Source organism: Lemur catta, chromosome 6 (assembly GCF_020740605.2).
Source record: "Lemur catta isolate mLemCat1 chromosome 6, mLemCat1.pri, whole genome shotgun sequence".
In the NCBI taxonomy this organism is placed as follows: domain Eukaryota; kingdom Metazoa; phylum Chordata; class Mammalia; order Primates; family Lemuridae; genus Lemur; species Lemur catta.
This window is the reverse complement of record NC_059133.1, coordinates 100010242-100024929: the sequence shown is the minus strand read 5'-3', so window position 1 is coordinate 100024929 and position 14688 is coordinate 100010242. Positions and strand designations below refer to the sequence as shown.

Below are 14688 nucleotides of genomic sequence, written 5' to 3'. Positions count from 1 at the left end.
CAACTCCCCCACCCCAACGAGAAAGCTAACTTCTAACACTATATTTGTACTTCTAAACTGGGGGGGTTGCATAATTCTAATGACTTACCCTTTACGAATATCAGAGACCTACCATTTTTTTCATTTCTCCTTCTATAACCTTTGCCAAAATAATTTATAATAAAGGCAGTGAGAAATACCTTTGTAAGAATTAAACACATAAGTTAAAATACTAATGGTGAAGAATCACAACTTTAAGGAGATAGGAAGTGTAGAGAAACATTTTTAAAGCAAGTTTTAATACAAAATGTTACAATACAGAAGTTGTAAATAAGTAATTTCCTCTAAGTGAAAATAATACTTTATATTAGAACACCAACATTTCTTTAAAGAGTCTTATTTTATTAATTCCAAAATTGCAGATTTGTATATTTTTGTTTGTGCGGCCCTTCTTCTGTTCTTCCCAGTCTTGGTCTAAACCTGTAGTCGAGTCAGACCAAATCACCCATGACTTTCAAATAAATACAAAAAAAAAAAAAAATGCCACAGCATCAGTTTAAGTATATATTTAAGTTTCAAAATGTCAGAAGATAACAGGAAGCTAGCCATATTTTCTCAGCATCTTCATGACTCTCCACCAATGGTGGATAGTTAATGGATGACTGGGAAGAAAAAATAACATTTTTAATGTATTCAGGCACCCATTACTTAAAATTACATTCAACTTTTAACCCACAAATATTCCAAGACTTTTACAAAGAAGACCAAAAGGCAAAAAATATTGTGCTTTCTTGTATAACGTCAACCAAATGAAATTCTTGATTGATAGTCTTTGTAGAGTTTGGCAAAATGAAAACTTATGAAATTGGTTAATTACCTTGCAATATCCACTGAAATCTTAAATCATACACACACTTGAGATCTCAAGACACATGCACAGAAACACTTAACAAAACTCTGAACAGATGAAAACACTCAAAATGTTACAATATTAACATTAAGGGAAGAATGACTTAAAAAGGCAGGTAGTAAGAACTATAGAGAACATTTACAGAAACTGGATTTTATAAGAAAGGTTTTTTTTTTATTTTTAAGATGCCTTTTGAGTTAAATCTCATACCCACTCAAACTGTAACTGGACAGTACATTTCACTTCTAGTTACTAGAAGACATTTCTTTAATTAAAAGAGACTGAGGCAAAAAGGGAAGAGGAGACTGTAAGTTGTTGCTAGGTCCACCCCATTTCCCCCTTTAAAAGGAAAACTGAAAGTCAAACCACAGATTTTTAACCCAAAATAAAGAGACACACAGTATAGTGAAGACAAAACACTATTTTTAGTAAAACGTTTTTGTCCTTAAAAAAAAAAATCAGTCAGTCCCCTTCTAATAAGAGTTTACATACAGCTTACCTAACACCTGTTTAACAAGAACAGAGAACACGACAGGAGGGAAGAGGACACAGCACCATAGTTTCAAACATTCATATACTAAAGAAAAAACAGCCAGCACAGACTAGAGTAAGACCAAGTTTCCCAACGGACAAGTCCCAACACACAAAGTAAATATAATTATCTATATGAACAAAAGCAAAATGAAAAATCTGGTCAGGCCAGGATGGCAAAGGGAGTGCTAACTCCTTGTACTACAAGGAAGGAACAGGACTTCTTTATTAAAAAACAAAAAAGAAAAAGCAAGCCACCAAATGGATTTTTGATGCTGAAACTCTGTCATATGCTGCTGGTAACAGTAAATATATATATATATATATATTCATATATGTATATTAAAAAAAGGAAAAATAATCTATTTATAGAACAGTCAGTAGTCAGAGACATTTAGAAAAAAGTAAAAACAAGTCCTTTTTTTTTTTTTCTTTTTAAAAATGGATTTACTAAAACAACTTCATCACCCAGAGGTACTACAACCCCACATCCTTTGATGAAGCCATGGTGTTATTCAACAGCATCTGCTGTGAGCCATACTCAGAAACTGCCAGTGTTGAAAATAGCAGATATCGGGGTAGGGGCTGCAAGGCAAAAAGCTATTATTTGCTGGTCTTTCTCACAGCCATGCCTGAAGCCTGGCATCTGGAATACTTGTGAATGAAGGCTTCCCCGAAAAGCATGCATCACTGTGGCTCAGTAAGGTATTCTGACTGGTTTGTTTTTTGTTTTTTTGGCAGAAGCCTGAATACATGTACCTGTTCTCTAAACTGTCAAAAAAAAAAAAAGGCTCCTTGCCTTGAAATAAGCTCTTCTTTCTAGAATCCCATCTAGTCGGATCTCTGAACTAGATGATATCCTGATCTGCCCCAGATACAGATATGTTCTCTTGTTTGGAGTTTTTCTTCTTGGTACAAACAAGCCTAAGTAGCTGAGATCTACAGACTGTGCCCACTATCCCTTGACTTCTAAGAGAAATAAGGTTGGCCTTGATCCTCCTAGTTGTATCTGTAGGGTATTAAATGCCAAGTGACACAGAAAGGAAAGTGGTTCTCTGACTCCTCTCCAACTAAATCAACTAAGGAAATCCAAGCAATTGGCACCTTCAGACAGTGCCGCCCCTAGGTTGGAAGCCTCTAACTAATATCAACTGGACATAAGCCATATCCTACGTGCCCTGTTAGCACACCAAAGTATTAATGCCAACCAGCCGTCCCAGAGCTCAATCAAGTATCTGACCTTACTGCGGTAAACCATATTCAAAGGAGACACGAGTTGAAACATTGGCTGCTGTACCAAAGAAGATACCCTCTGCATAGATCTGTTGATGGAGAACGTAGCCCACAAGGTCCACGCAGAGAGGAAGCCAACACTAAGAGGACTTTCTCTGAAGGCCATTCAGCTTTGGAAGCAAGATTCTGAGTGGATCTAAACCATTCTACTTGATGACTAAGGTCTCAATGTGGTCCATTTCCCCCCGTGTCCCAAATTAACCAAGCTGCTAACTGGTCTCTTTAAGATCCTCCATTGGTAGTTTGTAGCTCATTATGAAGGAAGGAGGTGGTGCTTGGCCTGGGCTATCTGGCCCCTGCTTCTTTGCACAGTTTACACAGATGTAATCTTCATTTTCGGCCATTTCTGGAGATACACCCACACAAACTTGATGAAACCATTCATCACAGCCACCATCACATTGTACCCAGTCTACCTGCAGGAGACAAGATTGGGGAATGTTTAGGTTATGTAAACATTAAACCTAGAATAAAAACAAACCAAAGAGCTTTCTTGGCTTAAATGATAGCAAACAACTGGCATGTCCAGAGATAGACAATGACTTCTTATGGGGTTATTTTTTAAAGAAAGAAGCTGAGAAGTTAATACCCCAAAATTATATTTTACCATAGTGTGTCCACAAAATTAGGCCTCTTAGGTACTCCATTACCTCATGAATACCTGGGGCTCCTTGTGAGGCAGAAACGTGTTTGAGAAAAACTTGACAAAAAAGGAACTTCTAATAGAGCAGCCAAGTAGTTTTAGCTAATATTAACAATTTCTAGGCTCTAAGACAATGCAATTATCAATCAAGAAAAGAAGAGTACAACAATGTGAAGGCAATCCTGTGTATTAGCTTTACTTCAAAGAGATAAGCCAAAGTACTAAGAGCATTAAATACCTTTTTAGAAAAGCAGTCACATAGGCCACTTTTTAAACTAATATTTTTTATTCTTCTCTTCTTCCGTTACAAATACAACTCCCTATAAAAAGTTAGCAAATATCAGATGTCAAATCTTACAAATTAACCAATTATAACAGTCAAAGACACAGGTCAATAGATCACTCTGGAGTTTAAAATTAAAGTCTGGAAAACTGACAGATCAGTGGCAGGTGCCAAGCAAACTCTGACCCTTCAGAGAATACTGATTATAGGAGGCTGGAAGGGACTGCAGTTTGGTGATTTTAAGCCTTGGACCTAGAGTTAAAAATAAAGTAACTTTTGGCTTTCACATCTGGAGGCTGACTGTGGTAGTTTTAGAGCCAACGTCATGGCAGATGGAAACCTTTAAGATGAAAAGAGCTAGTCTCCCTCACCCCAATACAAAGGTTGATCATTTCACTGGCAACACAGGAAGCCACTTAAAACCATGAGCTTTACCAGATGTCAAGTAAGGAGTATGAAGGGATCAAAGAAGTAACTCAGTATAGCTTATGAGAAAGAACAGAGAAATAAGGTTTCGGCTAGGTAAATGAGTTTCATTCAGAGAAAGTGAGTAGTAGTTTTCAAAACTAGTTTCCATGCCCTATAAAAATTACCAAATCCATGATAGTCATTCCCCAGTCCTGACCTTGGGGGCTAGCGGAGGGACAGACATGACAGTCATGTCAGTGGTTTTAGGCTATAACAAAGGATGGGAAAAATAATTTGTCCAAGTAATCTTTTTGCTTTTATTGTTCCTGTTCTACAGTTCTAGATCCTAAGAGGCAATGCTGTTTAATATAAAGATTACTGAACTCAGAAGTTCTGTGTTCTGGTGTGTATAATTTCAGGCAAGTTATTTAACTTCACTGAGGCTCAATTTCCTCATCTGTAAAATAGAGATAACATTAATTACAAGATTATTGAGAGGATCCAATGAAATCATATATGGCAAAACACCTAGTTCACTGCCTGGGAAATTGGAGGCACTTTTTACATTCACAGTCTAATGGTTCTACTCATTATCCTACTTTATACAAAACATTCTGCACCCTGATACAACTGCCTGCAGCACTGCTTCTCAGAGAGTATAGACCACTTGCATCAGAATCACCTGTTGTATTTGTTAAACACGTAGCTGGGACCCATCCCAAACTGTGAACGCAGAGTTACCTGGGGGTACAAACCAGAAAATTACTCTTCTTTAGCATAATACAGTATCAAGCAAGAAGATGACATTTTCAATCAGCTCCCAAGTGATTCTTATATATTTTAAAATTTGATCATCAGTGGCCCTTGTGATATCACTCTCTGTGAATTCAGAGCAACTTAACAATTCCTTCCTAAAGTTACTTATGTTTTTCTTCTGTAATTGTATAATGTTTAGTTTCTGAAGACTGTGCAGTAAAGAAAATCAATGATCAAAATGTTCCTGTTGTGATGAAATAATCAGAGACAAGGGAAGTAATGGCTTCTGTGTAAAAAGTAAAAATAAATGTATTGCAAGCAGGTGAAGATTTATAAAGTACTAACTGTGTAGTAGGTATACTCAGGACAAGTGTTTTGGCTTTTTGGAGCTGACAAAGGGAACTGGAAAGATAAACTGTGGTTCCTTGGGCTGTCAAGGTTTAAGATATTATGCTGTTTATAATGCTACCACTGAAACCACAGATACCCTACTTTCCAATCCTGTTATTCCAGTCCAGTCCCCATTCATGTTAATCCACAGGATATCAGGATTTGCGACCAAGAAAATTGTCCCATGTCTTTTTAAATCTAATTTTTGCTACACTCACTAGCTTACAATTTCCCAAAACTAAATCTATCACTCTCTTGCAAATAACACAATGTTTCCTTTTCGTGATTTTGACTAGAGGTCTCTTCCTAAGCCTAGATCTCCTACCATTTCAGAAAAGTGTATAACTTTCCTTGAGATGGTCATTGGTACACAGACTCCATCCCAGCCTACAGGCTATATAACAATTTACCCTGACAACAGGGCAAGGAAAAATAGTCTCCTACCAATACCTCTTACCAATGTCTTTTTTTTTTTTTTTTAAGCCAGTCAAATTTAGCAGTGGGCAGTTGACCAATATCTTTTTATCATGCTCATCTATTAACAATCAAACTAAAGTTCCACTTTCGTTTGAAAGGTCCATAGGATCATAAAGCAAACTCTGGGGTGTCAACTGAATCCACAGAAGATTCTGACACAGGAGCAACAGACTAGCCTGAAAACTCAAGAACACAGAATTTGGCTAATTGCACATTAAGTTCAAATAGTCATTTCCTCTTTCATTATTTCTGTTTCTAGCAAAACACACAAAAATAATCATTAAAAAATTTCACAACTCTAAGCTGTTCAAATAATTAACTGATAGAATGAACTTATTTATTTATTTATTTTATTTACTTATTTTGAGACAGAGTCTCACTCTGTTGCCCCGTCTAGAGTGCAGTGGTGTCATCATAGCTCACTGCAACCTCAAACTCCTGGGCTCAAGTGATCCTCCTGCCTCAGCCTCCCGAGTAGCTGGGACTATGAGCACAAACCACAATGCCCACTAATTTTTCTATTTTTAGTAGAGATGGGGTCTCACTCTTGCTCAGGCTGGTCCTGAACTTCTGAGCTGAAGCAATCATCCCACCAAGGCCTCCCAGAGTGCTAGGATTACAGGCATGAGCCACTGGCCCCCGCCTAGAAATTTTATATTATAGTAAAAATAGACTACTACTTCAAATCTGGGGAAAATGTCTCTTTAAAGGGAAATATATTAAATGGGGTAAATAATGTTAATTTGACATTTATTGTTCTGCTATGGTTTCATATTTACATTTAAGAAAAAATACTTGGCAGAGTATATTATTTCTTAAAGCATATTACTCTACTGGGGGAAAAAAAACCTGGCAATTTAGTGATATTTTTAGCTTACTTGCTCAGCTCAGCTTTTGTTATTTTTGCATTTAACATCTTTTGCACTTACTTTCCTTACAAAAGCCAAATTTGAAAAATGAAAACAATTCACTTAGTGAAGTAGGTAACATATGTTCAGAATCCTCCTGTGTATTTTCTTGGTGCTCTGAACATTAAATAACCAACAGCTGCCCAGCAATGACACATTTCTCAGTATGTGGGAATTTCAGTGCTAAAGTGGGGACAGTTGGTTATTCTATCTCAACCTCAACATTGTGTGTCTGTGTGTATGCATTACATACATTTAGGTAATCCAACCTTTGATTATCTGTGCTAAAACGAGATGTGAACTGGTAAAGCCACCAAAAATGCAAATACTTTGATAGACACAACATGCCCATGAAAATTTTTAAAAATCAGACCGGATAACAAAATAGCAAAAGTGAGAGGCATAAATTTATAAGCTTAATCTCTAATCTACCATGCCAAACTTCTTATGGAATAGGTAAGGACAAAGCCCATGGGAAGAGTTAAAAAAAAAAAAAGCCTTTTAAAGAGGGGGAAAAAAGCTATTTTCATAAGTAAAATTATTAAATATTTATTCTAATACAGAAAAAACGTTATTTAAATATTAGCCTGAAATAACTTGTTCTTTCAAGTTAACTTGTTTTAGTCTTGGTAGCAGTAAGATTGAATAAACGAGCAGAATTCAGAGAGAAAAGGATTCTGAACTTTAAAAGTAATGTTTTGAAAATACCTCCTCTTTATTTATTTATTTATTTATTTTTTGAGACACCGTCTGGTTCTGTCACCTGGCTAGGGTGCCGTGGCATCATTATAGCTCACAGCAACCTCAAACGCAAACTCCTGGGTTTAAGCAATCCTCCTGCCTCGGCCTCCCAGAGAGCTAGGATTATAGGTGTCAGCCACCACGCCTGGCCTTCTTTACTATTATTAATTTCAGTTTGAAAATTTGATTATTGATGGAAGAGACAGTTTTTTTAAAAAACCTTCTACATTATTCTGGTATTATCTTTTCCTAAAACATCTTGAAATTGAGGCCAGGTACATTTAAGTATTCATTCATCTAATTTTTAAAAGAATATTTCTCAATCCCTGCAATTTTGGGGAAAAGTGAGTCATTATACTGGTTAGAGAAATACTAGTAACTACTGGTTAGAGAATTTACCTAAAAAGAAATGAATCCTAGACATTATTTTTTTGCTGCATGGTATTTCAAAGAACAGACTGCCTTAAAAAGTATTCTCTTTTCTTTTTGACACAGGGTCTCACTATGCTGCCCAGGCTTGGAGTACAGTGGCTATTCACAGGTGTGATTACAGTGCACTGCCGCCTTGAACTCTTGAGCTCAAGAGATCATCCTGCCTCAGCTTCTTGAGTAGTTGGGACTACAGGAGTGTGCCACTGTGCCCACCAAAAGCATTCTTTTCTTATCATCATTTTGTTCGAAAGATGTGTGCCATGCATTAACCAGGTTGTCTTGGAGAAACACTAAAGATTGAGAAAGTTGTAACATTCTTCAGAAAATCTTTTATAGAAATATACCTTTTACTTAGTAAAACTATATCAGGAACATGTGGAAAATCAAAAAAACTGCAAAAGAGCAATGACACGCAAAATATAATCTGAAATAATTTCTGCTTGAAATTAAACACATAGAATTATAACACTAAGTTTATTTTATGTAAACTAACGAACACGGTAAGGCACACATTATTCGCCTTTATGTATGTATTTTAATAGTTTAAAATAGACATTTTCTCTGAATACTCAGCCAAATCTCCTTTTGTTCCATCAAAATGTAGATGATAACTTTCTGTTTTTTTTAAATACCTATTATGGTTAGGAGCAAATCTCAGGGTTCATTTAAGAATAATGATCACATCTTAACACTTATATTTAGCATTTTCGGTTAACAAGTGCTTTCACGGAGATCATTTTACCTCGTACTTATAGCCTCTTGATTAAGTAGGGTGTGTGTTAATTTAACAATTTTAGAGGAAATTTTTTAAAAAGCTGCCTGTAGTGTTTACACGCCACAGGAAGACAACAGTAATAACAGAACAACTTATCATTTAAATGCTGAGCAGAAAAGAGGGGAAAGATTAAGTGATAAAGAGAAAAGGAGAAAACAGAGAACATAAAAGGTTCATGATGGCTATAAACATAGGAAGGATGACAGAAAAGGTTAAAAAAAAAATGCACCATATCTTGCCGCTAATCTTGAAACAGCCATCAAATTAAAGGAGAAAGAAAAGGGAGAACATTCTGCCAACACTGAGCTGTTAATATTTTGGGTACTCAAAGAAAAACAGTTAACCCTCCATCAGCCTCTTTAACAAATAAATTCAGGTGGGAATAAATTCAAAATGAAAGATAAAAATAATATGCACATATATATCTTCTAAAACATTTTAAATGTTTATAATATAGGACAATGCTTATGAAATGAATAAAGCAAGATACAAAGTGAAAAAACAGTATAACAATGATATAAAACAAACTATATATAATAGGAGGAGGATGGGAAGGAAACACTAAAGTATTTACAGCTGTCAATTTTGGAAGATTACAGACAATGGGATATATATTTTAATACGTATTTGTTTTCCAAAAATGTAGGGAATATCCCTAATAAGTCTAATTTAAGTATAAGTATCATTCAGTTTTGGAATGTGTTCTTGTACTTACATCTCAAGTATTGGCGGAGTGGGGGTGTTAGTGGAGAGAACCTGGTCTGGGAGGCTGGGAGCCAGAAACCAGGGTTCTGTTTTTGGTTTTGCCACTAATTACCGTAACTTTGGTCCCATCACAAACTTCACTGAATCCCAGTTTCAATCATCTGTAAAATGAGGAGCCTGAACAAGGTGACCTCTTGGTCCCTTCAAGATCTAAAAAATGTACGTAAGTATTTCATTGAGGAGATAAGTAAGGGCATAACCTATAGGGATTAGTGATGCAATTTTATTTATTCTGTTCATATTTTTAAGTTGAAGAACTATTAGAATTCAAAATCTCAAATGGTATTATGAGAATAAATAAAATTAAGACTACAAATTTATCAATATTCCTGATGGGAACCATAATAGATGCCTCTAATCATGTAAAGAAGGGGGATTTTTCACAAAGTCTGCCCATTTTTCTTAGAAGTTATCATCAATATTATCTAAAGAACACCCATCATAGAATTACTATACTTAAAATTGGGGGTTCAAAATTTTTAAATAATATCTTTTTCCTCTGCTGAGCTAATTTTCTCATAATTCTCAAATAATTCTGAATTATTTGTCACAAAGATGTGAAAAAAGTCATATTCCATTTAGGAGACTGAACATAGGCCTGAATGTAAGATATAGAACAAAAGTTTCAGGTCTTTGGAACACAATCTTAAAGCAATTTTCCATAGCTCTTACAATACAGGCCCATGATTTTTTCAGGCCACTGTGGCTAATTGACAAGGTATTGAATTCTCTGAGCCACCCTTTACAGGGAAGGCACAAGACTATTTTGAAACTTCTTATGCCCACTGCACATGAAATGCATCATTTGCCAAGGGTTGTCACATAGTTTCTCTATGCTCTTGTTTCATTATGTTCACTAACTATATGGTTTTTAAGTATTTCTTCTACTAAGCACACTAAGCTAGAAGCCTGAATATTCAAAACAGTTTATAAAAACTAGAAAACATATTATGTTGGAAGTCCAAATCCTGGAATCAAAAATATACTATCATCATATCAAACGTATGTCTCTACGACTACTGCTCCTTGACCTCGCTCACGCTTGACTATAAATAACTGGAACTCACCTTGTCTTTGCAGGGCCTTTGGCAGTTTTGTGCGGCACATACGGCATTCTCATCATCAGATTCCTCTGCTCCTGACCAGTCATACTTGGAGGGGATGTCCAGCACTTTTTTCTCTCTTTTCTTCTCAGTATTCTCTTTCACAAGTTCAACTTTGGATGCAGCAGCCTTCTCTTTCTTCTTTTTTCTCTCTTCTTCTTTTGCTAGTTTCTTGGCCAATTTGTTCAGCTCTTTTGATTTGTCAGTACTTAATTTTAATTTCTTCTTTTTAGGTTTGTCCATTTTCTTTAACTCCTTGGACTTCTGTTTTCCTTCTCCAAAAAGTTGTTCTACCTTTTCTAGTTTTCGTTTCCGTTTCTTCTCTGAAGAGTCCTTTCCTTTCATTTTTAGTGGTTTCTCATCCATGCCATCATCCTTCAAAGTTATAAAAATAGGAATGATTTTAAAGCAAGACATTTATAAGCAGTATTATTCTCTTATATGGCACCTAGAACAGACAAATTCACACAGATAGAAAGTAAAACAGAGGTTATCAGAAGCTGGGGGAGGAGGAAATGAAGACTTATTTAGTGGGTAAGAGTTTCTGTTTGGGCTGACTAAAAGTTCTGGAAAAGGATATGTGAATGTACTTAATGCAACTGAATTGCCCACCTAAAAAGGGTTAAACTGGTAAATTTTCTATTATGTATATTATGTCACAATAAAAAAAGACCACAAAATGATACTATTCTAAAGATATTTAAAAGATATTTTAAGAAGACAAATACAATATTCAATGAAGATAACACAAAAGGTAATGACAAGCCTGAAATAAAATGTTTGACTTATTTTTAGCTCACTAGGGGGAAAAGGGCAAAAAAAGGTTCAGTATTAGCATATGTTAATACAGTCTATAGCATCTCTGTTACAGAGGAAAACATACATAGAAACCTAACTGTACTAAATGTATTAAATTATGTAACAACTTTTTTGGTCTTCATTTACCACTACTAAAATTCTTTATTAACTCAATGAATAAAACTCTTAGTAGTTAAGAAGTTATCAAAAATATCAAGAAATGACATCCAAGCTTGGGTTTGGGTTAAAAAAAAAAATACATCAAGAAAATATAAAACTGTATCCATGATCTCATTACAAAGGGTATGCAGTAACTCTGGCAAGGGCTAGAAAATATTTCATGTAACAAAGGAAAAAAAAATCGTGATTTTTCTTTTCAACTTTCTAATATTGTTGCTATTATGTGCCAACGTAATAAACATTTAAAATTCTAACGGTAAAAGCATATCGTGTTACAGAAAAGAATGGAGAAAGGGATTAGAGAAAGAAATAATGAAAAATGTAACATAAACTTCATAATTCCTTAAGAAAAAACATTAGAGAATTCATTTTCTTGCAGATTTGAGACTTGAGAATCTTTGACATGAACCTAAAAATCAGCAGAATTCAAAAGAACATTGGATTATAAATGTCTTAACTCTATTACATCTTGAACAAGATATTTAACCTCTTTATACTTTGTGCCTCCTTATATGTAATAAAGAGAACTGGATGAGATAATGGTTGTGAAGAAAATGCTTTGTAGACTGGAAAACACTATCTAAATTAGGCTACTTAAGAGATCTGACTTCCAAACCATAAAGAAACTATAGTGTGCTAAATGTACCTGCACCCATTACTGGTGATACTGGTACCATTCCATTCCATGGAAACAAGGAAGCTAATGAAAAGAATACTAGGAGTCGGATGCCAGAGTTAGAATCCAGGTCTTTTTATTTTCACTAGATGTGTGACCTTAATTTTCTGATCCTTAATTTCTTCATATGCAGAACAGGGTAAATGTTCGCCTTACCGGTCTCTCCCCTACCATACCCGCCTTCAGGATTGTGGTTAGGATCAAATAAGATCATGGATATAAAAATAAAAACATAGTGTGAAGTATGAACTGCTATGCAAGTGTGATATATGAATGCAGACTCTCCCTCCCACCTAATCCACTTCTATTTAACCATCCCTGTGCTTTTTTTTCTAATTAAATATTACATAAAAGCTCTATAAAGAAAACCATAAAGCAGAATTTCTTTGGCTTAAGTAAGTAGGACAGCCAGATTACTGCCCACTCAGCCATCTCCTTGACAACATTTGTGGTACTTGTAAGGAACTTGGCATTCTAAATATTCTAATAGTTTTAAAACCACTGTTCAAGTAACCTTTAAAACCATACCTCCATGATATGAAGGAATCTGTCTTCAGAGGGTGGGTGTGTGGCCTGCAAAATCCGCCATATGTGTTGAGTCTCATCCAAAGATACTTCCAGGAGATCTCCAACCATCATAAGTTCTTCCAATTGGGCCTTGGCTCCAGGTGACAACTCCAACACTGGAGGTTCCAAACTACGAGGCACCAAAGGGCTCTTCCGAGGTTGTTTCCTTGGGGTGTTGGAACCTTTCCAAAATACCAAAACAAAAAAGCAAAAGCTATAGAAAAAGTATAAATATTTAGAAGGACGGTCTGACCTCCCCCCAAAACTGACTTCAGATATCTGGATTCTTTACATTAGTATGAAAAGGTAAATGAAAATAAAAACAAATACAAAACAAAAAGACCTAGGATCCCAAGACCCACTCTAAAAAATTGCTTTAGAGTTAAAATTGGTTCTTTTCCTGATTATTCATCCCTATTGATTCTTTATCTTGTGGCAAGGGGGGACTAGAATCTCTTAACCCACGTTCACTCCATTTTAGACAATGCCAAAAGATCAAGCATTTAGCTGCCCTATATAAATAAATGATTATCTTCCTAATGAACAGACAACAATACGCTGTTCCATAAAACCTTGAACTTTATTACAAAGAAATAAACAACTTCCATCTTCAAAGCTGTGACCTATAGCAGTGAGATTTATTTTCACTGGGGAAAAGAAAAGTAATCATACAGAAATCACACTCCCAAGAAAGGAAGAACACTCTAACAAAGCTAACCCAAACCAGAATGAACATTCTTTTTTTTTTTGAGACAGAGTCTCACTTTGTAGCCCGGGCTAGAGTGAGTGCCGTGGCGTCAGCCTAGCTCACAGCAACCTCAAACTCCTGGGCTTCAGCGATCCTACTGCCTCAGCCTCCCGAGTAGCTGGGACTACAGGCATGCGCCACCATGCCCAGCTAATTTTTTCTATATAGATTTTTAGTTGTCCAGATAATTTTTATTTCTATTTTTAGTAGAGACAGGGTCTCGCTCAGGCTGGTCTCGAACTCCTGACCTCGAGCGATCCAGCCACCTCGGCCTCCCAGAGGGCTAGGATTACAGGCGTGAGCCACCGTGCCCGGCCCAGAATGAACATTCTCAAAAAGCAGCAAGTTCCTTCACAACTGGCAATGATCAAATAGAGGATAAAGGACTACCTATTAGGGATTTTATAGAACTGAGACACCAGGCCTCTAAAATTCTTCTAATTAGGCCTCTATAATTCTACGTAAATTTTTAGATTATCATCTGATGATATAAAATGCTAATAGGGATTGACTTTTCCTAACCAAAATAGCATTTTCGGGTTCCATTAGCATTTCACGACCAGTCATTCTGTTCAATTCAATAGAGATTAATACCCTTAATATAATTTTTTCTCACTATTTTTAGGCTTATCTTCCCCACATTTTAAAAAAAGGGTAATACCTTGAGAACAACTCTTAGAAGCAGAAGAATAAGCATGTTCTGCACAGAATGAAGGCGCTGTCCACATGTGAGTTACTACCTCCTCAGATTTGATGGGAATCTCTTCATCACAAAAAAGATTAGGTTCCAGACTACTAGAGGACTTCACACTGGCTGTGTCCTGAAGAAGAAACAAAGAGGGTTATTCTGAATTAGAGTTACTTAACCTATTTAATATGACATTAAAATTAAATATATGACACTAAGAAAGATATGAAATGTCCACTGGGGAGAAAAAGCATGACGCATATAGTTTCAAGCCAAAAGAGAGAGTAAAGTTCAAAAATAATCCACAGAGATAATAAACCTACATAGAAATTACCATTAAATAATATACCTTCTATAGTCCACAACCCATAAAAACTCATATCAACAAACTGAGGAAACTTGACCTTTTAAAAGAAAATAAAAAGGACTTCAGAGAGGAAGAAAGGTTTAGATGTGACATCTTAAGGACGCAAACCATTTAATCCTCTCTAAAAGTTTTCAAACCTAAAATCTTAACTAACTGTTCTTAATACAATAAAGAGCCTGACTGACAATATACAAATTACAGTAAGTCTTCACATAACATTGTTAATAGGTTCCTGGAAACTGTGGCTTTAAGCAAAAGTACAGCAGCAGC

The 14688-nt window shown here is 35.7% G+C and overlaps 1 protein-coding gene across 1 annotated transcript in view; it reads right to left on the bottom strand.

The window, feature by feature from the left end:
• Positions 1-249: 249 nt before the first annotated feature.
• Positions 250-14688, bottom strand: part of KDM5A (lysine demethylase 5A) — an 86616-nt gene continuing 72177 nt past the window's right edge. The window contains exons 25-28 of the mRNA XM_045554690.1: positions 14025-14184; positions 12577-12797; positions 10359-10769; positions 250-3129 (exon numbers count right to left, since the gene is read on the bottom strand). Coding sequence (XP_045410646.1) covers positions 2923-3129; positions 10359-10769; positions 12577-12797; positions 14025-14184 — 999 coding nt within the window. The 3' untranslated portion in view covers positions 250-2922. The remainder of the gene's footprint in view (positions 3130-10358; positions 10770-12576; positions 12798-14024; positions 14185-14688) is intronic.